The 27,202-nt window shown below is 43.2% G+C and overlaps 1 protein-coding gene across 1 annotated transcript in view; it reads left to right on the top strand.

Annotated features, from left to right (window-relative positions):
• Positions 1 to 12,222: 12,222 nt before the first annotated feature.
• The window catches only part of LOC128418108 (uncharacterized), a 34,553-nt gene continuing 19,573 nt past the window's right edge, over positions 12,223 to 27,202 (top strand). Inside the window, exons 1-4 of the mRNA XM_053397571.1 lie at positions 12,223 to 12,274; positions 14,614 to 14,798; positions 16,433 to 16,559; positions 18,625 to 19,044. Of these exons, the coding sequence (XP_053253546.1) occupies positions 12,223 to 12,274; positions 14,614 to 14,798; positions 16,433 to 16,559; positions 18,625 to 19,044 (784 nt within the window). The remainder of the gene's footprint in view (positions 12,275 to 14,613; positions 14,799 to 16,432; positions 16,560 to 18,624; positions 19,045 to 27,202) is intronic.

Genomic DNA, 27,202 nt, shown 5'->3' with positions numbered 1-27,202 from the left:
TTATCTACTTGCACTTTGATGTGCTTTCGAACTGCTAGGTTGGCAGGAGCAGCGACAGAGCAACGGGAGCTCTTGAATAACTTGTGATCTAATACCATCCCATTGAAGCTAAGTGTATTAGCACACTACAGTTAATGTAGCACCAACCATTTGCTTAGTTAGTATACTTTGTATATTAGCAATAAAAAGAAATTCAAGTTTGCAGGTTTTATTTCCCTTAAGCAAATAAAGGATTGTTTCTTCCTGAAGACATTAATGTTTCCCGCAATCCCATTGGTATATGGCTGGGCATGATGTCTTTTCCAGACTGAAACCTTCTTTTAATTATTAATGGGTCCATATACCTAAAGATCAAGAAGCCTTCTCGTATTTAATATTTATGTAGCACCATCAACGTACAGGACACTTTACAGGGTGACGTAAGCAAATAGATAGGTCCTTGCCTCAAAGAGGTTGCAGTGCAAGGTCACATCCATATTCAACTAAATGGTTGTGCTGGCTACCTTTGATGCAATAGGACTTTCCCCCTCTCCTCCCCACCATGTGCCCTTGTGCCCTTTCCAAATCTCCTTTAAATCTGCAATATGCTTAAATGTATGGTATGGATGTGATCCCAATGTAAACATCTGTGAAGGAGACAACAGACATGGGTGACTCATCCTTGGTAACAAGGGATGAATGTGAGTCTTCCTTCCTGTACTACAAATAAATTACAGAAGGCCTTACCCCCAACATTGTTTTAAAGGTAAAATCCAGGATCTTCTCCTGAAGGACAGCTTTGATTGTCTCGCTCAACTTCTGCACGTGAATGCTCTCTACTTTAAAGGGCAATGGGATGTGAAATTTGACAAAGAACTCACCAGAGTAGATAGATTCTACTTGACTGAGGTAAGTTCCAGAAATATACCTGTTCCAGAAATACAGCTAGAGCTTTGTATTTCCTTCTACTCTAAATGTTTTCAGAGCAAGAAGAGGACTCTAAGAAATGGTGTCTATGTGGCACCATTGCTGGTTTCAGGTACTTTTCAAAGGTTGCTCAAGCTCTGTTGGAACAACGGGGTCTTTATGAGCTACACAGGAATAATGCAACATAAACTGCTCAACCTGGTTTCAAAGAAGATTCAACCACCACTTTCTTTGTTGATCATATGAATTGGGAAGGAGAATATAAAACTGGTTTTCTGGGATTTTCTAGCTCTGCAGAATTATTTTGTTTTTCAACAAGAGAACAAGTGAACAAAGGAGGGTACAATAACTTTAAAATTTACTTGTTTCTAGACCAACTCATAAGCAGACCTTGATGGTGAAGACTACAGTGTATTAACCATCCTAGCCCACCATTTTAGAAAGTGCCTGTATGAGCTCCTAAGCTGCACTCGCAGTTTCAGTTTCTATTGCCAGCAACTCCCTTCTGTATGTCCTTTTTCTCTTGTAAAATTCTTGTTGGTTGCACAACATCTGTGTGGCCTTTTCTTAATAACAGTCAGCCTCTGTTGTTTATCTCTAGTACAGGGGTAGCCAACATGGCGCCTTCCAGATTCTGCTCGATTCTTAACTCCCCGTGACCTCAGGTAGTCAGGGATGATAGGAGTTGTAGTCCACAACATCTGGAGGGGAACACTGGTTCTTTTCCACGTTACTCAAATCTCCATTGCTTCTGAACATGAAGTTTACATGTTTAGTTATGATGGCTAAAAGCCACAGGTAGACCTATCTTCCATGATATTGGACCACTTCTTTTAAAACACCATATAAAATAGTGACTGTCCTATCATTGTGTGACAATGATGTCTGTGACTTTAGTAAAGTGGTATATGAATAAATATTTAAGAAATTTCTTCTGATCCTACTGCAAATCAATTTAATTGGATGGGTCTATGTCAGGCTTCCTCAACCTTGGCCCTCCAGATGTTTTTGGCCTACAACTCCCATGATCCCTAGCTAGCAGGACCAGTGGTCAGGGATGATGGGAATTGTAGTCTCAAAAACATCTGGAGGGCCGATGTTGAGGAAGCCTGGGCTATGTTCTAAAAGAGTGGTTCCTGAGCTTTTTCTCCCACAGACCACTTGAAAATTGCAGAGAGTATTGATTTTTCTGCCTGTTGTATCTATTGTATTGGTCTGTGCATAAACATTTCAGTTGTTGTTTTCCCCCACCCCACCCAACTAAACTAAGAACAAGAACATGCATAGGGAGACCAGGCAATTGTTGCTTGTGATTATAAGTTATTATGTGACTGGTGTTTTGAAATTTTCATGGGTGCCCATGATTTGAATTTGTCAGCATCTTGAGCCAAACAGGTGTTGTGAAACTCTAAAAGGATTTCCGTGCGTCTGAATTGGTAAGCTTGAATATGTCATTTCAGAGTTTTCTGCAGATCAGTTGCTGACAAAAACAAAACTAAGAGCACAAAGATGAGTTGACTTTCTGTTTTCCTTCATATTTCTCACAGGACGTTTGCACAAATGTGCAGCTGATGTACCGGAAGGGCCAGTATAATATCGGCACAATTGAGGGATGTGATGTGCAGGTGCTTGAGATTCCCTATAGAAACAATGAGTTGAGTTTGTTCATATTGCTGCCCAGAGACTGCAACCCTGAATCGCTTCAACAGGTGACATTCTGATGATTCCTCCCGCTTTGCATAGGGCTAACATCTCCTTTGCAAACAGGTTCTGAAACTGAAGTTGCTTGTAGCACTGACAAAACCAAAAAGCAAAGCCCCTCCTTTTTGTGCCAGGCTTGGCAATCCAGAGGATCCCTATTGCTTGCCAGCTGTAGGGCTTGTTGTTGTCTTCCCCTGTTGTTGTCCACACCTGAAGAGGGCTCTGGGGCCTGAGCACACACATTCCTTATAGCTCACTAAGCCAGGTCACAGTTTATGGTTCAAGTTTGAGAGTTAGGAAGATAGGTTGGCATCAGTGAAGTGCTTCCACTAGTGCAAGGACTTTGGATTGCACTAAGGAGGCGAAGGAGGAGAAGTTCAGTTGCAGAAACAGAGGTCCTTGCACTAGCAGAAGCACTTCACTGATGCCAACTGTGGCGATCACACAGGGTCCCTGGACGTTTGACGGTCAATTGATCCCTGTGCCACCACTGTGATTGCCTCTTCGCTGCCACCAACCCATTTCTCTCGGGTATACACGGAGTCCAGACAGTTGTTAACATTAACAAATAATCATGTTTATTTTATAGGCATGAACAAGCTTACGGTTTCAGTTAATTTTTCTTGGCAGTTTCTTAATCTTAGTTTCTTTTACTGTCCTATACGTTCCTAACAACTTCAAACTGATTATCCCAACTATCTATCCGACTCCACTTAACAATTCCTCTCACTCTCTCACAACACAACTCAACCAACCCACAGACTTATCCTCCCTCTTTCTTCTCCAGCCCCCAACTCTCAACTGACTTCCACACAACTCCAACTCTAACTCTAACTCCTCCTATCAGTTTCTCTCTGGCCAATCACATCACACTCATTTAACTCTTTCCTTATGACCCACCTAGGAGGCAAAAGCCACACCAACCTATGTTCCTAACTCTCAAACCCATGTAAAACTGCCTTCAACCAGGCCAGGTGATTTATCCAGCATTGCCTACTCAAGCGTGGCAGTGTTTCAAATCCATCATATACCATACAGTGGTACCTCGGGTTAAGTACTTAATTCGTTCCGGAGGTCCGTACTTAACCTGAAACTATTCTTAACCTGAAGCACCACTTTAGCTAATGGGGCCTTCTGCTGCTGCCGTGCCGCTGGAGCACAATTTCTGTTCTCATCCTGAAGCAAAGTTCTTAACCTGAAGCACTATTTCTGGGTTAGCGGAGTCTGTAACCTGAAGCGTATGTAACCTGAAGCGTATGTAACCCGAAGTACCACTGTACTGGAGATGCCAATGATTGAACTTGAGAGCTTCTATACTCAAAGGGCAAGCTCTATCACTAAGCTTTGGTCACTGAGTTCCTGTTACACATTTCCTACACTTCCAACTGCAGTCAGTGTGAACCTTCCCAAGCTGGCTGCTGCTCAGTTATCAAATTCTTTTACTTTTGCCACCCTCTGACTGCGGTACCTCTGCTGTGCCACCCCTGCTCCCAACTCCAGTACACAGTCTCTCTTCTGGACCAATTTAGCTGTGGTCTGAGGTAAATGGACCCAGCACAACCAGGGAATCGCAAACTGGTCCCACCAACTTTGAGACTCTAGAAATGACACAAGGCACCATTTGACTGTTTATAAATTTCACCCTTGTATGAGCAGCCCCCGCCTGGCTGATGTCATGTAATGTTACAAATTATGCAAGCGTTGAATCTCAAATGTCAGTATGACATTTTTGAAACAACTGAAAAATAATTAGGGGTATGATGTGCTAGAAAAATATTATTGTGTCAATGTTTGTTGCCAGATTTATGTCATGTGGTTATTTCCTATCAAAAAGCTCATTTTACAATGATATCTGAATCTGGTTTCTTTTATTGATCAGTGTATCAATCACATCACTGTCATTTCTTTGCCCCTCCAGCTGGAAGATGGACTTAGCTACGACCAACTGCTCAACTGGTCCTGCATTCTGAAGCCAGAAGAAGTTGAGGTGGTTATCCCTAAATTCAGCTTAGAAAAGAGCGTCGAAGTTAATGCATACTTAGACCTGTCACCTCTGACTGATCCCGAGAAAGCAGATTTATCTGGTGCAACCACAACAGAAGGTGTGGCTCTGACTCAGCTTGTCCACGATACTTTTATCGAGATTGACGAGGAGGGCGGTGAAGAAGCAGAGGCCCCCGCTTGCCCAAGGGATAGGTGTCCACGTCAGGAACCAAAGGCATTCCTGGCTAACCATCCTTTCTTGTATTTTGTCCTGCACAAATGCACCCAAAGCCTTATTGCCTTTGGCAAATTTGCTAGACCAGAATAAGTAGCACTCTAGTCGCTGGGAATAAAACTGATATAAGCATAGCACAGCTACAGTACAGTGAGAGGTAGACAACATGAGACATTTGGTGCCAGGAATTCCTTTTATAACAGTACTTGAAACCTAGCAGATCTTAATGCAGAATAAAACATCTAAATCCTAAATCTCCTTCTTCCTCCCCTTAACCCTTTTTATATGCTAATATTTACATGGCTGCTGGCAAAAAGCTCTTGAAAACTGCTGGAAGTTTTCTAATTTTTTAGGGTGACCTTTGTCAGATGGATTAGAATTGTTGCTTGTGCAAGACTTTTCTCATAAATCTCCCCACCCAAAAGAAGCGTTGTCACTGTGTTCAGTGCGAGTAACATTTTTCTGTACCACTGATTCTTAATAAAAGCAAGCATTCAAATAAAACATTGTTGTCTTTTTTTCTTCAAAGATGTATGTTTCACTCAGTCAAACATGCTGATGGCCCTACCAAGTAGGGCCAGCCATGCTTTTCTTTTTTATTTTGGTACTTAGGCAAATCTTTGGTTTTCCCCAAACCTGTTGATTCCTGGGAGATCTGCCCCCTGCCTTGCAGGTCTTTCCCACCTGGCCTGGGAGGGTGGGGTCCTGGTTGACTCCAGCTACAAAAACTGAGTCTGCTGAACTCTTGGGCTGAGATGTTGTTTAGGGGGTTTTGCTGGGGAACGTTGTTGCTGATATTATTATTTTTGTATCTTTATTTGAGATCTTATAATTTATGTGCAACATGTTTGATTTGGCTGTGTATTTTTTGATGTTTTACTGAATGTTTATGACTACTTTTGTTATGCTGCAATTATGTATTTTCTCATGTTGTAAGCTGCCTTGTGCATGGTCTGTAGCACGGAAAGACTGCATACAAATAAAAATTATGTATTATATATGTATGATTCCTCCCTATTGTGTGAGTACAGCGCCATTTTGGCTACATATGAATCCACATTCAGCGAATGAGTTTCCTATTAGAATACAAGATTTTTAAAAACTGGAGAACAGTATGTAAGAGGTCCGATTCAATGGGAGTGGATGTACCTCAGATCTCAGCATGCAAGGCGGAAACATGTTCTTCTTAACATGCACATCAGAAGGTCTCTACTTTCTCTACATTATGGGAACAGTTAAAGAACTGCAATGATTTTGAAGGCAAGACCAAGCATACTTTCAAGTAAAAGTTCATTAAGTGAAAGGAAAATAACAGGAAGAAGATCTGATGGTGCTGTCATGGGAACTGGCCAATAAATGCCCCATGGCAACAGTGGGCAGACCTCAAGCTGCTCAGGTCTACTTTGTTTAAGAACTCCAAAATTTACAAACCAGAGCCAGGCACAAAAAGCACACAGGTAGAACTACAGAACTGGATGCCTCTGAGCACATTCTGAGGAATTTAAACTCAACTCACAGTCCTATCTCTTAATAGTTAATCTCTGGTTACCCCATATTTGGCAATCTAATCTGAGGTGGTGGAGGGGAAAGGATACCATATTTAAACAATTGGGAGCCAGTGTTTGGATTCAACTAAGTCTCAGAGCAGACCCACTGAAACTAATGAACCTAGTCTGCACCAGGCGTCCTATTGGGAAGACCCAGTTTTCTGAGTGCATGTTCTGGAAGTTGGGCAATAGGGGCAGTACAGGATTCCTACTGGTGTACCGACCTCCCCGCTGCACCAAGGATTCCCTGCCCGAGCTGCTTCAGGTCGTGGCGGATATGCTCCTGGAGACACCTAGCTTGGTTGTCCTGGGGGATTTTAACATCCATGCCGACACGACCTTACAAGGGGCCGCTCGGGACTTCGTGGAAAGCATGGCCTCCATGGGGCTGTCCCTGAATAAGTTTGGCCCAACTCATAGCTGTGGACATGCCTTAGACTTGGTGTTCACCTCTATGGATGTTGGTGATCTGACACTAACTAAAAGCGAAACAAAAGAAGTGCCATGGTCAGATCACTTCCTGGTGCAACTGGACTTCTCCGCAACCCTTCCCTTCTGCAGGGAGGTGGGATCGATTCGGATGGTCCGCCCCCGCCACTTAATGGATCCAATTGGCTTCCAGAGAGTGGTAGGGGATGCTTTATCCCAAGTTGATGGCCTTTCAGCTGATTCTCTGGTGGCACGCTGGAATGCGGAGTTAACCAGGGCTATTGACTGTCTGGCTCCGAAGCGCCCTCTCCGATTGCATGGAGCCCAGACAGCCCCGTGGTTTTCCCTGGAGCTGAGGGTGATGAAACAATCGTTGAGACGGCTAGAGCGCCGGTGGTGGAAAACTCATTCTGAATCAGACCGGACACGGGTTAGAGCTCAACGTCGAGCCTACCAAGTGGCAATGGCAACGGCGAAGAGGGCCTTCTTCGCCGCCTCCATTGCATCTGCAGAAAACAGCAGCAGGAGACTTTTTCAGGTGGTTCGCAATCTATCGGAACCACCTGTACCACCGGGGCCTGGTAGGGACCCCAAGATCTCCTGCAATGCTTTTGCAAAGTTTTTTGCAGATAAAATCGCTCAGATTCAGAAGGAGGTAGACTCCACCATGGGAGCAGGGCCAGGGCGGGAGAGTGCTAGAGTTCTGTCTGGTCCTGTTACATGGGATCAATTCCAATCTGTTACCTCCGAGGATGTGGACAGGCTGCTTGGACAAGTGAAACCGACCACCTGTCTCCTTGATCCTTGCCCATCCTGGCTGATAAAAGCGAGCCGGGAAGGGCTGGGCGATGGGCTCTGCGGGGTGGTGAATGCTTCCCTCTGTGAGGGAGCCTTCCCAGACCCGCTGAAAGAGGCGGTCATTAAACCGCTTCTTTAAAAAACATCTTTAGACCCGGCCAATTTGGCCAACTATCGCCCAGTCTCAAATCTGCCATTCTTGGGCAAGGTGATTGAGCGGGTGGTTGCTGAACAACTCCAAGCACGCCTGGAGGAAACGGACCATTTGGATCCCTTCCAATCGGGATTCAGGCCTCACCATGGGACTGAAACTGCCTTGGTCGCGCTGGTTGATGATCTCCGGCAGGCTAGGGACAAAGGTGAGAGCTGTTTCCTAGTTCTGCTGGATCTCTCAGCGGCCTTTGACACCATCAAAATTCTTTACAAAACAATTTTTGTAAATTTTTGCTTGTAACTTGCCAAAGAAGTGCCTGCTATTTTAGCATGTTTTCTGTTGTTCTTTTAAAATAAATTTTTAAAGAAGAAACTGTTTGGTTTATGTGCCTTTCTGGGGGAATAGCTAAATCCTAGCCTTACGCTTGGTTACGCTCTACTGTAGAATTTCTGTCTGCAAGTCTGTGGATGCAACTTGTGGAGTGGGGATAGCCAGTGATAACGGGTCACAGCCTACTCCCTGGGTTGTGGTTCTGGGTCCCCGGGAACAGAGGGAGTGGTGGCAGCCCTACCGGGTTTATTTGGTTTTGTTTCTGTAAAACGTAAACACGCCTATCAGCCCTGCTCAAGAAGCCTGGACTGGCCGGAGAGCAAAGACAGGAGAGGGAGGGGCAGGCGGCATTTCATCTGGAAATGCCACCTAATGTGTCATATGCCTCCTAAATTCTTTAAATGTTGTTGAAAATGAATGTGTGTGTGTATTTGTGTAGAGGGTCAGGTGTACTACCTGAAGAGCCCATATGTTTTCCAGGAAATATCCATACAGCCTCGAAGGGATGCTTCACTGAGAAACATGATTTGATGATAATCTATGTGTGAAAAATAATAATGTATGGAACACAGGAGGAAGTATATCCTATCTAGACAGTAGACAAAATCATGCACACATTCAATTTGCATATTTAGTAGCTACAAAGGGAACACTTTTAAATATGCATCTTTGGCTTATTTCCTGTCACTTATTCACCACCAAATCTATTGCATAGCATCCCCCCCCCCGCCTGTTTGTGGATGCAGAACAACGTTTTCTCAGCTTTTGCATGCATATAGTTTGGTAAGTTTACATCTACATTGGAAAACTGCATTAATGAAAAGGGGATGTTCAGCCAAAGGTGATGCAATACTTGGCTACCTTGCTTTAAAAAGCCAAACGTCATTACAGATCCTAAACAAGGATATATTGATCAAAACATCAATTGCTACTTTATTTCTCAAAACAGGCCAGGGCAGTATACATTACCCTCCCTGCTCTCCTCTCAATACCTTGGTGAGATACTTTCAGCTGACACATAAGCATAGCTGTCAACTTTTCCTTTTTCTTGCAAGGAATCCTATTCGGAATAAGGGAATTTCCCTTAAAAAAAGGGAAAGTTGACAGCTATGCACATAAGCATTCTTCAGGCTCTCAGAAGAACATGGGGGGTGGGTGGGCTTCAAAATTGATAGGGGAAGAAGGTGCAATTGCCCTGCCGCCAGTGTGTGCCAGGGACACCCACTAATCCTTCATGCATTGAACGTGAAGATCTGATGGGAAACTGCAGCGACATTCAATAACATGCAGTTAGATTCAGAGCTGGTCCACCTATGAGGCAGGATGAAGCACCCGCCTTAGGCGATGGAAGTGCAAGAGGTTGTGCCCCACCCACTCCACTGCTTCTGCCACCCAACATTGCCACTTGTCTTCCTTAACCTCAGGCAGAGAAGCTGAGTGGCAATGCTTTATGGCATGCCTGGGCTCCTGCAGAGTATGCCAAGAGCTAGGGCATTCCTGCATGCCATATTGCTGCTTGTCTTCCGCTGCCCGCCACTCCCACCCAAGGGGAGAAGGTCAGTGGCAATGCTTTGAAGAGCTGCAGCCCTGGGACAGGAGGTGACAGTTCCCATTTGCTCAGGTGGTGAAGTGGGCCAAACCGCCCCTGGTTAGACTCCTCTCTGCCATTGGAAACCTTGCAGAATTTGGGTTCCTGGCCATAGCTGTCAACTTACAGATTTGAAAATAAGAGGCCAGCAGCCTTGAAAATAAGGGATCAGCAGCCAAAATAAGGGACCTGCAGCCTCACCTGTTCCAGGCACTCCAGTCTTCCTGTCCTCCTGCAGTCTGGTCAAACTCATGCTGGTAGCTTCAAGAACACTGTCCAACCAACTTTGTAACCAGAGGTTCAACTGAATAGAATCTGAATCACATGCACCACAAGGCCTATGCAGCCTCAACTTAAGATGGCTCCCCGGCCTGGCTTTGCACTGCAAAGTTTGCAGCAGCACGTGCAACAAAATGGCATCCAGCATTCAAAAACCTCCTCAGCTTGCATTAACTAGCCACACACAAGGCATGCAAGCTCCACCCCCCCAGTCGTTCTTAGACTTCTTATTGGGTGAGCAACACAGCCAAGCAACACGGTTGGAGCCTCGCTCCTCCCTGGCCAGCAGGGAGGGAGGGAGAGGAGCTGCTTCCTTTGAAATTTAAGGGACATCATTTAAGGGACATGTAAGGGACATCCATCAATAAGGGACAGCAGCGGGACATGGAGCTGGAATAAGGGACTGTCCCTTCAAATAAGGGACACTTGGCAGCTATGTTCCTGGCTGAAGGGAATAGCATAACTGCTTTGAGCAGAACGTTGTTGGAATTGCCTCACAAAGTTTTGCAGGCAAGAGGGGATGGGTATTGGAACGGTCACGGCTTAAAATTAGCCGCTGTTTCTTTAATACAAAAGGAACTGAGTCTGCATGAGTCAGCAACTTACAATGAATTGGCAAAGCCTGCATGACTCATGCAACCTTTCACCTACGTATGCTTGTATATACAGTGGTACCTCGGGTTACAGACGCTTCAGGTTACAGGCGCTTCAGGTTACAGACTCTGCTAACCCAGAAATAGTACCTCGGGTTAAGAACTTTGCTTCAGGATGAGAACAGAAATCGCGCAGCAGCAGCGCGGCAGCAGCAGGAGGCCCCATTATCTAAAGTAGTGCTTCAGGTTAAGAACAGTTTCAGGTTAAGAATGGACCTCCAGAATGAATGAAGTTCTTAACCCGAGGTACCACTGTATAGAGTGGTCATTGTTTGTGTATGGCGTGGGTTGGGTTAGTTGAAAGCTGGTTGAGTTAATATGTATAAAGCTGTCGGTCGCGGTGGGATAAGAAGATTTCTAAGAATAAAAGCAGCAATACTCTGCAAATACTCTTTCTCAAGGACTCTTTTGTGCCAACTAGGGTCCAAGGACCAGGCGAAGGAGTCAAAAGAGGTCAGAACCTTTTCTTTTTTGAACACTGACATACACATTCTCATACTCCCTTTCCATTCACATGTTCTTCTGAACACCTGAAGAGCGTTATGAAGACTTCCTGAAGGCTCCACAGCAAGATAATGGTGGCTGCATTTCTTAATCACTTTGCACAACAAAAAAAGTCTCAAAATGACTTAAAAGCACAAAGAGGAAGAACCATTTAAAAACCAAAGAAATAAAGAAAACAACACGCAATGCAATTTTTTTTATTTTTACATTTTTCTCGACTGAGTGTAAGCAAATAATGATGAAGTGAGTCTTTCCCAAACCAACCTTTCAGCTTACTGGATCATAAGGATCTGGGATGGAAGCTCTCCTTGAGCACTGATAACAACATAAGAAGACTGTGCTGGATCGGATGGCTGTGGGAATCCCTCAGGTGGGATTCCAGCACAAGAGCACTCTCTTCTGTGGTTTTCAGCAACTGGTATTCAGAAGCATTAATGCCTCCATCTGTGGAGGAGGAGGAGGAGGAGTTTGGATTTGATATCCTGCTTTATCACTACTCGAAGGAGTCTCAAAGCGGCTAACATTGTCCTTTCCCTTCCTCCCCCACAACAAACACTCTGTGAGGTGAGTGGGGCTGAGAGACTTCAAAGAAGTGTGACTAGCCCAAGGTCACCCAGCAGCTGCATGTGGAGGAGCAGAGACGTGAACCTGGTTCCCCAGATTACGAATCTACTGCTCTTAACCACTACACCACACTGGCTGACACTGGAGCGGAGCAGAGCAGAGCCACCATGGATAGTAGCATGGATAGTCCTCTCCTCCACCGATTTGTCTAATCTCTTTTAAAGTCATCTAGGTTGGTGGCCATCACTGGGAATAATCCCCCAGTGTTACTTTCTGAACATGGTCCTTTTCGGAACTGCTGAGAGATCCAGGAGAAGAAATAATGTGGCATTCTCTTGTCTCTTTCATGGATCCAAAAAAGGTCATCTATCGGTCTGACCAAGACTGATTTGGTTCTGAAACTGGGTCTGAACCCAAATTGTAGCAGATTTTGATGACCAGTCTCATCCAGGAACACCTGCTTGATGGTATTTTTGTAGGAGTATTTTGGGCCACCTGTGGAAAAATCCAGTGTTTCCATGTTAAAACCATGGGCAATATCCAATATTACCATGGGCAATATCCATTTGGAGCTCTTCCCAAACCTCCCTCCCCTCCTGTTCTGTGAGTGGATGCCTTCATTAATTGGATATCATCCCATCTATATTTTATGCAAGACAACAGATGCTTACATGTGATTACTGAGCACATCCTCAATGCATAATACTCTTGGTAGTTTTCATTATGCAAATTACCAATCAAATCACTAGTTACTCGGTCTAAATGCAAACTGGAATAATGACAGTGGGGGTGTACAGAGCTTTCTATATAGCCTGGTACATTCTAAAACAAAAGCACCAGATGCAACAAGCTACCTCTTGGAAGAGAAGGTAAATGCTTCTGTTCTTGTGAATTACAGTAAGATTTTGCTGGTGCTGTTGGAAAGGAAGAAATGGACTTTGGAGAAATAGGGAATAATGTGCCAATATGCAACAGGTGGCGCCAGTCAAGCTGCTCCTTGCTTGACGATTGAGTGAGATCAGGAGTCAACATTAAATTTGGGCTTGGAGACTTCATTTGCAACCGTGGAGCTGCTTATTCCAGAGTTGTCCTATTGATCTTAGCTGGAGAGCTCTGGAGCAAGCAAATTGTTTGTGTAGTGGTTGCTAAGTCACAATCTGTGGACAGTGGTGTTCCATGTTTAGCCTCCCTGGGCTTGGTCTGTTGTGGATCATGATGGGACTCAGCAACTGATATTAAGGAATGTTGGAATTTTGTTTGGTACCAGCAAAGGTGCGACTTTTTTTATGCTGGGCTCTTCTGACCACTCTTGCTTACCATTATTATTGTTCCCCCAAATTAGTCAACAGTGGTTTTTCCTTCCAGCATGCAAAAATGTACCGAAATGAGTTTAAATAAGATTTTCAAAGTTACTATTAAAAACTGTTTACTCATGGAAAGCAAAACCAGCCATGTTGTCCCATTAAGGGGGTGGGGAATCCGAAATCTATAACAGAGTAATGAATCAAGTTCTCCAGAACTTCCCATGAGGCAGGACGTTGAACAAAATGAGAGGTGGGATGGAGGAGAGCAAAGTAGTGTAGTTGCAGCCAGAAATTTGCAATATATCAAAATCTTGAGCAGGAACGCAGCTTTGCAGGCATCATTGAATTAACAGCTCAAGATACAAGGCAGATTGCAAGCTATATGCTGGGCATTTAGTTACAGTATGAAGGCAAATGAAGCTAAGACTCTTCCTAAAGCTAAGCAAGTCTAGGTCTGGTCAGTGTTTGGATGGGAGACCTCTGAGGATCCACATGTATGCCACATTGCGTTCCATGATGGTGGGATATAAAACATAATAAATTTAAAACACATATTGGGTGGGGAAATAGATCATAACCAATTTATTGGTTATGTGGTTCCACTTTTGGATACAATAAAAGGGTCTGCTTTGGGATACATTCAAGAATACCCCAAATGCAGTGTATTTCTTGTATACTTCAGAGTAAGGTATATCAATCAAGCTGGCAAAATGGTTTTGTTATCTTTCTTTAGAGCAGGAATGGGCAGTCGTGGACTTTGGGGTTAAAAATTTCAGCAGCACTCTGTCCGACATAAAAGTTCATGGCCCCTGCCTCTCACCTTCCGTTGCTCATCATTGTTGCAGCATTCCCTGTGGCGCCCTCTCAGCTAGGTGCCCAGTGTGGGGAAACTGGTTGTGCTCCCCAAAGTCCACTTCTGGGATGGGGAACCTGTGGCCCATGAGATGGTGTTGTCGTACAATTCTCACCAGCCCCATCTAGCATGGCTAATGGTCAGGGGTGATGTAATCCAACAATATGGAAGGCCACAGCTCCTCCATCGCTACTTTTTAATGATGAGATTAGCTAGCATTTTTGGACATGAATTACAGCTACCCATTTTGAGCTTCAAGTTGAAGTAATGACTTTTTTGGGGAAAGTGAGTCCCTAATTGTAAGAATACAATTTCCCTTTTTCCCTTTCCTTTTTTCTTTTTTTAAACAACCCTGTTCATGAGCATAGTTCCCCCCTCAGCCTTGGCACCAATTTTTATTCCAATTTCTACATCTTTTTCTTCTTCAGTTGATTATATGGGTTTAACTCAGACAGTTAGAAACTATGTATTTAAGGGCTAATGTCAAGATGTTACATGGACACTGTTAAAATTGTTCATGAAAAGCACCTCCCGTTTCAGCTCAGCTCTAGTGGAAAATACATGGAGATTTCCCTCCTTTCAACTGGAAGTTTGACAGCTATTTTGTGTTTATTGTTCATTCTGTGATATGAGAATACAAATGCTTAGTTCATCATATACAGACGCAGTTTGTGAGAAAACAAACCATACCTTTTGCTTGTCATACTCTAAAAGGAGGAGGCTGAAAAAACTAGACTTGGAGAATTCATTTTTTTAAAAAAATGGTTCTGCTGCTGTTTTTCTAGGGCTGAAGGATTTCACAATGACTTCCCTCAGTGAAGCAAATGCTAAGTTTGCCACTGACTTCTTCCATCTGCTGAGAAAAGAACATCCATGTGGAAATATACTGTTTTCTCCAGTTAATCTCTCCACTGCCCTTCACTTGCTGCTTTACGGATCACGGCATGATACCAAAGCTGAAATTGAAAAGGTAGGATGCATATTTATTTCCCAGTCTTTCTCTAACATCATGAGAAGCAAGTAAAAGAAACTGAGAGGACATGAGTTACCAAAGTCACCTTATGACTTTCATACCCATGCAGAGATTTGGACCCTGGTTTCCTCACATGAGTGGATGAAGCTGCCTGTTATATTGGTCCATCTAGTCTAGAGATGTTGATGATGATGATGATGATGATGATGATGATGATGATGATGATATATTTATACCCCGCCCATCTGGCTGGGTTTCCCCAGTCACTCTGGGTGGCTCCCAACAGAATACAAAAAACAGAATAAAACTTCAAACATTTAAAACTTCCCTAAATAGGGTTGCCTTCAGATGTCTTCTAAAAATCATAGTTGTTTATTTCTTTGACATCTGATGGGAGGGCATTCCACAGGGCAGGCACCACTACCAAGAAGGCCCTCTGCCTGGTTCCCTGCAACCTCACTTCTCGCAGGGAGGGAACCACCAGAAGGCCCTCGTAACTGGACCTCAGTGTCTGGGCTGAACGATGGGGGTGGAGATGCTCCTTCGGGTAGACAGGGCCTGCTTTGGGCTTTAAAGGTCAGCACCAACACTTTGAATTGTGCTCGGAAACGTTCCGAGAGCCAATGTAGGTCTTTCAGGACCAGTGTTATAGGGTCTCGGCGGCAGCCCCCAGTCACCAGTCTAGCTGCTGCATCCAATTTACAGTGGCTCTCCAATAACTCGTTTCCACATTTTCTACTAGAAATCTTTATAGGACAGAGCTTGCTGCCAAGCTTTGGCCCACTTTTACCCAGCATCCAGGTCTACTTGCTCTCTCGTTCATTTAATTACATTAAGATTTAGATTTATATGCCACTTAATCAAAAGAAATCTCCAAGTGCTTTACATAAAATGATATAAAATATTAAAGAAAACACTAAAGAGACACTTTCGAAACAGTAGAACATAGTACAACTATAAAATAAATTAGAAGAAAAATAAATGTCAAGCTATCCAAGCAGGAATTAAAATAGAAGTTCAGGCTTCTATTACACTTACCCTGCTTTCCTCTGAGGAAACTCAAAATACTTTATAGGAGACTCTTGCCTGGCAGTGACAAAGTTAAGAAATCCCAGGGATGGGGAGTCTGTTGGGAAGTCATTTTGCTTTAAATCTGCAAAATGTTTATGACCAGACATCTCTAGTCGCAGAAGCTGACTGATATGTCCTCCAAGTTTATTATCATGCTCCAACGGCAGTTTTATTTCCATTCTATAGCGTACAAGTATGGTACTGCAACTTTGACAATGTTCTGGGGGTGCTGTATTGCTTTAGCAGTAGCAGTAGGTCTTTAATTATATGAATATAGTCGTCCCTGCCATCTGTGTTCCAAAAAACCCATGCAGTAAATCTGCAAAACAGAAGATGATAACAGGTGAATGGGACTGGTCCACTGCAGGAAAAGGTCTATCAGCCTGTATAGCCTGGAACCAACCTTGCAGTTCACAAATGCACAGTATCAAGTGCACAGTAGTTAAGGGATATACATGTATGTGTGAACGTGTTCCTAGTTTAATATAAAAAGACAAGAAACTGTAGGGAATTTTTTAATATAGGATTAATTAATGCATTATCATTTTTTAATCTTTAAGGTGCTTCATCATCTCAGCAAAGCTAAAGAACATGCAAGATCAGGAACCGGAAGTGACTCTGAAACAGCAACAAAAATTGACCATTTCGGAAGCAAACTAAGCATAGATCTTTCAAACTTGCCAAATGGTGTGTAGGGTTTGTTTGTTTTTTTAATGAACTGGGTGGCTCTTCTTCATAATTCCTTTAGAGAAACATATCTTATTTCATATCAATTATTTCATAAAATTTATATACCACTTGATTGTAGAAAAAACCCTCAAAGCAGTTTAATATATACTAGTATTGCATTTCTAAAGTCACTAGAGATAAGCAAATGCTAGCAGTTTACTTGTACAGTGGTACCTCAGGTTACATACGCTTCAGGTTACATATGCTTCAGGTTACAGACTCCGCTAATCCAGAAATATTACCTCGGGTTAAGAACTTTGCTTCAGGATGAGAACAGAAATCGTGCTCTGGCGGCACAGCGGCAGCGGGAGGTCCCATTAGCTAAAGTGGTGCTTCAGGTTAAGAACAGTTTCAGGTTAAGAACGGACCTCCAGAACGAATTAAGTACTTAACCCGAGGTACCACTGTATGCTAATACTTCATTTCTTAAGTCAGAAATCTTATCCCAAATGCTGTTAGGCTGTTGCCTTTGATGGGCTTCACTTTTAAAGCTTAAAACGCAGGCAGTGGGAAGGTAGAACACAAAAATCAAGACAATTCAGCCCTTGCTTGGGGAAGCGTGTAGGACAAATAGAGAAAACAACCCAAGGAGAAGTTTGCTGTTTATTGAAAGGGTTTAGGCAAGTGGCAGAGAATTGGCTGGCCTGGCTATTGCTGCGACACTCCTTTTGCTGCTGTAACATTTGCCAGTGCAAAAAAGCAGGTGGCAAGGATGCTGCAAGGGTCTCTGGAGTGCCTGCTGTTTACCTCACTTTGAGGCCTTGTGGATAAGGTGCCTCCCAGAGAATACCTGCTCTGCTGAGGTTCTACTACAGTGGCGACAAATAGCATTCACAGTTGCTTTAACCTAGAGGTACATTGAGGGTAGCTGACTCCTACAAGTACACTGAGACCTAGAAGTACACTGAGGGTCAAAATGGCCCCAGAAAGCCTGTGGGTGTCATGACTGTGAGAACAGAATGATTCCAAAAGGCAGGCAGGGAGAAGAAAAGCGCATGGCGGCATTGGCTGTAGGCCTTTTCCCCGCCTCAGACACAACAATGCCTTATGCCGGCCCTAGCCCTGTTTCTGTAGGTGAGGATTGTGCATATCCTAAGGTTACCAGACGTCCCCATTTCCCAGGGACAGTCTCCGGATTTACAACCAGTCCCCATACAAATTCCATTGAAGTTGAAAAGTGTCCCTGGATTCATTGAAAAAAATCTGGTAACCTTAGCATACCCCAAAGTAAATAAATAAAAACCCAGGAGGTAATAATGAAATAACAAAGACCTAGAAGGGAAGATAGGGTAGAACAAGATGTTCTTCAGAGGCTATTTATTCTTCTTTTTGTAGTAGTAGTAGTAGTAGCAGCATCTACATTGGGGAAGATAAAGTTAAGTTAAAAGTAATGATATGTAGGAGACATTGACCCTATCTGGTGTGGTGCCGGTGTAATGCGGTGGTTAAAGTGTTGAGGTAAGAACATGGGAGAACAGGGTTTGAAACTCCACTCAGCTGTGTAGCTCACTGGGTGACCTTGGGCTACTCACCGACGCTCAGCCTGGGGGTATGAAATGGAGATGGCAGGGGTGGATTTGGGTAATATGGAGTCCTGAGGACAAAATTTGGCACACCCCCTCTTATTTATTTATTATCACCATCATGGATTTGTGTGTCAGATAATTGCAGTTGTATAAGAGAAGAAAAAGGCTATACTTGCTTATTCTGACTCTACCATCACATCCTTGCCAGTACTGCTCTACACCAACCATGTGTTGGGGGAAGTTGGAAAAGAGTAGCCTGCCCAATAAGTGTAGATTCTATATCTGATTTAGAACCTTTATCATGCAGGGTTTGAAATCACATGGTGAGTCGAGGCATATAAAGAAGTTCCCCCTTTTAGACCTCCCTCCGAACAACTGGAAAGCATGGGGGGCAGGTACAATGACCATAAATCTGTGATAGGTGTACACCCAAACAGGGCAAATCAGTGCTGTATATTCTTCAATTTAAATGCACATTAAACTTTCATTGTTTGCAGCTCAGACTGCTGGTTGTGAAGCTGAGGAAGGAGCCTCCTCACCTGTAACACCTGGAGAAGATGAGAGACGAGCAGATGGCAACCTGGAGTTGTCAGTGGTGGAAACCACTGGCGAGCTTGATTCTGATGAAGCTATTCCCTCTTACTTCATTCCTTGGAGAAAACATCTCCAGGGAATGGAAGAGGCTGAATATCTAGTTCAAGAACAGTCATCTCCAAAAGGAAAAGTATCCCGGAATCCATCTACTTCACGTGAAAACCCGGAAGAACAACCTGTCCATGAAAACATGGCAGCTGCAGAAGCAGGTCTCCACACATCTTCCCATGCAGCCAGTGATAATATTAGCGCCCTGTTGTCTGAGTTCAGACACACAGTGAAACATGCAGACGACAATGTGCAGGCATTCAAGGAAACTTTTGGTATTTTTAAAGAATGTTGTGACAAAGTGTGTACAAGCATGTCAAATCTGCAAGTTGTTCTAGAAGCCCTAGTTACCATCCTAAAAGAGTAGAGGAGAAGCAGTCTTTATGGGAAGGAAATACATTACATAAGTTTATCGAACTGGAAGTCTGTTCTAAATTAACCAACGGTTTATGTGTTTTCCGCGGCACAATGGGACAACAGAGGCTGGATCCAGATAACCTCTTTTTTCCACATCTTAACCTGGCATGTGGTAAAATAATCCTTACCCATTAGCAGGATGATAGAGAGGGTTCATATGGAATAACATAGGGCAGCTTCCTTCAGGGTGCATGTAATCACTTCACAAGATGGCTGCCTGAGACCCAGATAGGTGATCAAATTACCACAGGATGGAGTTACTAAACTTGCTTATCTGTATCATTCTTCAAGTGGTAAGGTAACTGCCGTCCCCATATACAGATTATGTGCAAATGTGTGGTAAAAATGCAGGGCAAAACTGCTGTCTGTGTCCAGTTTCTTTACTATTCTGCCAAGAAGAAAGGAGAATTTCAACAACTTCTTAGGTACAGCTGTCTGGCAAAATGCTCATCTGTATTAACTCAATGGCCATTTGTACCGTACATTCATGGTGGGATTTATTGTTAAGACATGAAATTGTAAAAATAGTGCTCTGAGGAAAGGGATGGGGGAGGGAATCCCTTTTCCCAGTCTAATACCATCCTAAACAATCAAAACATGCCCTGACCCAGCCTATTTGGTCTTTTAAGTACATCAATTTGCCTGATTATCAAAGATAAACTTTCAATACTGAAATTTCTAAAGTTCTTTTTAGTAGTTACAAAAAGCGAAAATCTGGACACAAAAGTTGTTGAGATTTTTTTAGCACACTTGTTGAGCTTTTTTCCCTTTCTTTCTTTCTTTCTTTTTGGCCAAAGTTGTTTTCTCGGACATTTTTTGCAATTTTCAATTCTGCCTGGATGCTATTTCTGATACGCAAATCCCGGATATGTCAGTCCTATTTTTAGGATGTTTAGGGGATTCCCCTTAGAAAAGAAGAAGCTATTTTCTTGATGTTTTATTCTGTTTCATTGTATTAATGTTTATCCATTCTGCATCTGTATTGTCTCTCCCCCCCCCCCGTAAACTGCTTTGGGAGGTCGTACATCTAAAAAAGCAGCTTGTGAATGTTTGACGTAAATAAAATAAATAAATACCTCAGTCTGCAATTTGCTCTTAATTGGGAAGTGGGGAGGCAACCCATTCTGCATTCCAATCTTGATTGTCATTGCAACCCAACAGCTGAACATGTGTACTAGGATTATAACTTTTTTACAACCTCATGTTCCTATAGCTTAGTTACGTGAACTTTTCCCTAAAAACAAATGAATGAGCTGTCATTTCCAAATCTTCTGGGGAAAAGGTCACACCAAAATCAATAAATAGATTTTTGCATATGTATAATGTATTATGCAATTATAAATAATAATTATAATTATGTATCATAATACAGAAAAAATACAGCTTGCAAATTTTCTAATACTTGTACAATGTTTGGTACATTGTACAACACTTATTATTGTTTAGAATAAATCGAGGTTCATCTTTGTTTCTCTTGCAAGCACCATAAAGTTCCCACATCACTCTGATTGTGCATTCTGCGCACTGACTACTTCTTGGTCTCTGGAGTACGGATGGTTCCTGCTTCCAGTGATTCTCCAATACCCACAATGCTTTTTTGCAAGGTTTCAATGTTTCTGAAAAGTTCTTGAAATCATTTACATTGAGTAGGAACATTACATATACCTCAGCTCCCAAATGCCTCGGCTCCCAAATGCCTTTGGAGTTGAATGTTCAGGCTCCCGAACAATCGAAAACCGAAAGTGAGTGTTCCAGTTTTTGAACGTTCTTCTGGAAGCTGAACGTTCAAAGGGGCTTTTGAGGCTTCTGATTGGCTGCAGGAGCGTCCTGCAGCCAACCAGATGCCATGCTTTGGAAGTCGAACGTTTCAGAAGTCGAACGAATTTCCGGAATGGATTCTGTTCAACTTCTGAGGTATGACTGTACAGTGATTCCAATTTTTCATTTTGGGGAGATTTTTTCACAACTGAGAAGAATGAGTCCGCTTTTCAGTGTTTCTAAGCAAATGTTCATCCCTTTATGATAATGTTCTTTCCAGTACTGAAGTAGGAAGCTTAAGTTGATTTGCTGGTTGTAGATTAATATGCATTCGTGAATATTTGTGCTCATGATGCTATAGGAACAGTCACATGCAATCCTGCTTTCAATACAAGTTTACACCTGCAAAAGATTTGGGGCTGACACTGGGAGCCAGTGTGGTGTAGTGGTTAAGAGCAGTGGACTCGTAATCTGGTGAACTGGGTTCGCTTCCCCGCTCCTCCACATGCAGCTGCTGGGTGACCTTAGGCTAGTCACACTTCTCTGAAGTCTCTCAGCCTCACTCACCTCACAGAGTGTTTGTTGTGGGGGAGGAAGGGAAAGGAGAATGTTAGCCGCTTTGAGACTCCTTAGGGTAGTGATAAAGCGGGATATCAAATCCAAACTCTTCTTCCTCTTCAGCTTCATTTCCAATCCTGCAACTTTCCTGCTGAAATCCCACACATTTTCATACCCCAAATGTTTTGGTTTCTTTTTGTCCTGCTTCTGTTGTGCTATAATCCTGCCAGACAGCAATAATGCAGTAGCACGTGGGAAACATCACAGAACAAACTAAAAAGAATAAATTCACCTGTAATGTTCTATCAAGAATATGTGTCAAGAATGTGTCGCAGAATATACCTGCGATAAAACACCACTCTGGAGGGGACCAATGCTTAAATGGATTGAATTCAATGGAACCCTGTCACCTTAATGGGTAGATCCAGTGCTTCCCCCCCCCCCGGGGGTACACAAGGTCATGAACAGACTGTACCACTTCATACTGCAGGAAAGTGTGTGTATACATTTTTATAAATGCTCCTCTGCATAAAAGCTCCCTTCTAATAAATAATAATTAAAAATGCACATCAAGAAGAATGGTTCTAGTTCATCTCTACTATGCTGCTTCTTCCTTTGCTATATATGTTTATGATTGTTGGGTGTTTTATGCATTGTAAACCACTTTAGTAGGGTATCCAACATGAAAGGCAACCTAATACATATTTGCCAGGATCCCACCCTCCCAATGCATTAATAAATGTGATTCCTTCCTGTGTCCTCTGCGAATGCTGCTGCAAAATAGTAACAACAACAACAACAACAACAACAACAACAACAACAACAACAACAACAACAACAACCCACCCTGGCCCAAACCGGGCTCAGAGCAGCTAACATCAAATATATAACACATCATGATAAAATCAGGCAATCGAATTAAAATATATCCTAAAATCGTATCAGAATAAGAGTAAAATCCAGTCAGATTGGGGACCTTAAAAAAGCTGGGAGGCCACTTGTCATACACGTTCTTATAAAAGGGAAGGAGGAGTCAGAATGAACCGCAACCAAAGGCCTGGCGGAACAGCTCCGTCTTGCAGGTCCCACAGGGCCCTGGTCTTTTTTGGCAGAGTGTTCCACCAGGCCAGTGGATTCTGATGTGGACAAACACAGTGTTCAAAATTCAATGACAGTAAACATTCATTTGTGAATGCTGCAAATCCCTAACAATCAGATGGTATGTGTCCACATTGAAAACAGGTTCATATTGTATCCCACCTCCCTCTCATAGCATCTATCAGGATCAAGAGTTAATTAATAAAGAGTGAATTAGCAAAAACAAGATCTGCACAGGGGTGTCAGGCCTAATGAGCACAGCAACTCATCTTTAGTAGGTCTTACCCTCATGAGGCAGTTGCTGAGACTGAAAGTCCCTGCCTTCTCGCAGCTGTCTGAGTCCCCTCCTCTCCAGGGTATTTTCCCCAAGCAATCAGAGACTGCGTCTGCATGTTTCCAATCACTCCTCCGCCCTTTACATGCCGCTTCTGGTTCTGGGAGACAAGCTTGTCACAGAAGGAGGGAGGACGCCTGCGACTCTTGACCAGCCTCACTCACCTCTGCCTCTTGGCCTCCCTCCTCTCCTGCTTCAGCCTCTGCCTCTCATTCTGAACTTCTGTCTGTCACAGACTCTCCCAGCTCATTAAGCCCTGTTACCCCCTTCAGCTTCTGACACCTCCTCTTCCTGATCTTCTCCTTCTGACCACTCATGGTTGTCCCACCACCACCACCACTCCTCGGGCTCTGAGCCTTCTTCCTTTGGGGGTTCCCCAGCTGGTCCCTCTCACCATTCCACTGCATCCAACCAGCCCAACAGCATCTCGTTCAACTAACCAACATTACCACCATCATTCTCTTAGCATCATTGCAATGTAAATTGTTTCCCCACCATTGCTATACATCATCGACTACTGCTGGTATGGGTAGGGAGCATACAGGGCAGTCTTTACAGCAGAAGTGAGGAACCTGTGGCGGTCGAGATGTTGTTGGACTACAACTCCCAGCACGCCTGATCATTGCTCATGCTGGCGGGGACTGATAGGAGCTGGAGTCCAAAAGCATTTGAAGGGGCACAGGTTCCTCACCCCCACTTTATAGACATCCTTTGTTTCATACACTATTTTGTCCCTTCCTGAGGCTCAGTGCTGGATCTCAGCAGTGATGCAAACATCTTTTTCAATCTTCACTTGTGTATGTCTAAAAATGGGCGGAATCTGTACCTTTGTTCGAATGTTCACACAGTTCACGGGGTGTGTGTGTGTGTGTGGACTGTGAGTATTGGATGAGAGCATTGTCACAAAAGTTGTGTGCCACCCCCAATCTCTGCAAGATTCCTGGGGGTTCCAGGCGTTCACCCAGGGTCTGTGTTCTTTTGGACAACTGAGACACGGCAGAGACTGTCAAAGCTTTAAGAAATATGGTTTATTCACCTATTTACACCATCAGTCTGCATCAGGGAGTACAGATCTTACGGCATGGTCATTTCAAGAGCGGCTTGTCCCCTATAGCAGAGGAGTCCAAGGCATCCCTCTCAGCCAGCCTGCCCAAGATAGATCCCAGTCCTTCTTTTTCCTTCTCCTTCCCAGAACACCTTGCTAAAAGCTTTCTTTTCCTGTCACCTCACACCCAGTTGCCCTGGCAACCTTCCAAACCACCAGTCTCTGTTCACACCTCAGGGCAAAAGGGGAGGACGGTTCTCTTGCATTGCCAATGGCTCTCAATGACCCTTTCTTAACGGCCCTTGCTTGGCCAGGTCGTTTTGCATAGGATAGCCCAGGAATGCCTCTGCAGTTTGTATATCTCCCTTTACATCCCAAATAATCAAAATTCTAGCATTTATTAATTTCTAGGGTTTGGTGGGGGGTGTCCCCCCAATCTATAACACTATTAGTATTACTTCAAATATTGATATAATATTTACAAGACAGTGGTAATCACTAATACATTTACTAAACAGGCAACTCTGAATCAGTGTAAATTGAAGAAAGGCACATTTGGTCCTGAGTTTAGAAACTTTCTGTCATATTACAAAATTGGGGGGGGGGAGGGATATTGTCTATGCTGAAGTCACTTGAAAATCATTCCCTCAACATTGCAAAGCCAGTCTTTTAATTCCTACACTGCATTATCATGAAAAGCATTGCTAACTCACCTAATGACTTCAGTGTTACGCCCAGAAGGGCTGATTTTATTTATTTATTACAACAGTAATTAGTGCAGTACAAATTAACGTGGTACAGCCCTGGCCCTAGTCAGCAAGTTCAGCTTCATCAAATAGCTCATATCGAACATATGGGCTTGCTCTAATTATATTTTATTAAGGAACTCTGCTCATTAATTCCATTTGGCTCATTTAGATTGCGGAGGCATGCGAGACTGAAGGTTCATGGGCAGATTAAAATACAACTAGATGGTGACATGCAACGACACTGCGCCCTCTATCCTGCCACCCCCTCACCAACTCTCCTTGCACTGCAGCTATTCCAGGACAGAGCCAGGGGGAACTCAGGGCTACGAACAGCAGTGGTGGGGCTGGGGTCAGAATACAAAATGGCAGACAGTATGCCTGTCAGCAAATAAGTTTTATAAAGTGCGGAAGCTACCAGACCATTCTGGAACATTCTGGTGTTTCACTTGTAAAGTCTTTTGGAAGGAGCAGAAAGTGCAGCTGCTGTTTACCAGGCTGTGCGCTATCTCTAAACTGCTCTGAAGACAGCTGTCTACTGGGGAGTCCATTTACTCTTCTTCTCTTCTTTCATACTGCACTATAGGTTTACTTCACTTTCATTTTTACATTTTATTGTGTGGTGCATTTTTACTGCTGGAAACTGGATTTTGTTCTAAACGAGCTACGTTTGCCTTGCTAGGCAGCTAGCAAAGAACTGTACGCTTTATACCTTAGTAAATCTTTTACTAAAGACTTTTACTGACTCTGTGTGAGTTTCTGGAATCCACGCATCTGCCAGACTTCTGCTAATAAAACACAAAGACGGGAGCATCTCTGGTTTTTTTTTAGCATCGTTACTCATCAGTGCCATCCTATCAATGTCAAGGTCTACATATAAGACACTGTGATCTGGCATCCTAAATTTGGCAGAGGGGACAAAGTAATGCTCTTGAATCTTGTGACCAACAGCCCTTAAAAACCCTTTCAAGGTGGCTTTCCATGGGATATTTAATATTTTAAATGCCATACCATCCAACTGCCCTGAAAACCCTGTAGCCATCACAGCTTCTAATGGTGTCACAGAGACTCCCAAATTCCAAAGGGGCCTTCCCTTCAGTACAGCATTTCAGCATATTACTGTTTAAAAACTTACAGGAAATAACAGTTCACCTCCTTTTGTGGGAGTCTGTCCCACCACCAAACAACTCTTACTGTCAGAAAGTTCTTCCTGATGTTTATCCCAGGCAGTGATACAGCTGGGTAATTTAAGACTCTGGACTTCACAGTTGCAGTGGGGGGGTGTCTTTAGATGGAAATGTGTATTACTGCACTTACTGGTCTTATGGGGGTGCTCTTTTTTTGAATATTTTATTTTCCAGAATTTTTGAAATAACCATTTCCCATCCATCCTAACACCAAATTCATCTTGTTCCCCCCTCCCTCCCCGGTTTCCATTTTTTAAAAAATTATCCCCTTGCATATCATTAGTTTTCTGATTAATTTTTACTTCATTTTTTACTGAAATACCAACTTACTCCATAAATGCTACACCAATCCTGCTATTGTTTTAACACATTTACAGTGTTCTTTAACATAATCTATAAATTTAATCCAATCTCATTCAAATTTCTTCTCTTCATGGTAAGTTTTGCCATTTTGACATACTCTGTCATCTTAATTATCCTTTCTTCTTTCATTGATACACCATCTTCTTTCCTGTGGGGTTGCTCTATAGACTGCAATATTTATTTCTTTACTTGCTTCAAAATGTGGTAAGCCAACCCCACTGCTTTTGCAGATCCTTCTTCTCTGTCTTCCGAGTGGGGCACTGGATGTCTATCCTGGCAGAAGTACTTTGGGGATACTTTGGCAGACTTTATGGCTTCCATATGGAGTTTGAAAACGTTTGTGCTAATTGATATACTAGACACAACCAATGCACATTCTGTGTGCTAACTCCCATTTGTACCCTTAGGGTTAAGGCAAGCTGTGTGTGGGTTATTGCCAACATATCATTTCCATTTATCTGAGGCTCGTTAATCCCCTCATCTGCCAGACAGAGTTGTTAGGTGACATCATGTTCTCTTTCCCATTTGTGCCATTTTCCGCTGATGCCTTTTGCTCCTGGTGACGTGAACGTGCTTAGCTAGATGTCTCCAGATTGTCTGGGCAGAATGTTTTCCTACAAGAACACTCATCTCCATGCATTATGTGAAGTCTTCAGTTATGAAATGGGGACAGACTTGTGGAGCTTCTGTTGCAATTACTGCATACACAAAAGGGCACACGTCCTTGTTAAAAGTGGGGGCCGTAATTCAGCAGTTCCTGATAATGTACACAATAAAAGGCTTGAATTGTAATTGAAGGTAGCTTGCAGCTGACTGTTAAACTACACAGCAGACATTGTATATGCTAAGCTGGGTGCTTCTTTTGTGCTCTGTTTTTCTGTTTCAACATTTGAAAAACTATATGAAAAAAGGCAATCTTTTGAGACT

The sequence above is a fragment of the Podarcis raffonei genome, chromosome 7, assembly GCF_027172205.1.
Source record: "Podarcis raffonei isolate rPodRaf1 chromosome 7, rPodRaf1.pri, whole genome shotgun sequence".
NCBI classification, from domain to species: Eukaryota; Metazoa; Chordata; class Lepidosauria; order Squamata; family Lacertidae; genus Podarcis; species Podarcis raffonei.
This window is presented reverse-complemented; position numbering and strand designations above follow the sequence as displayed.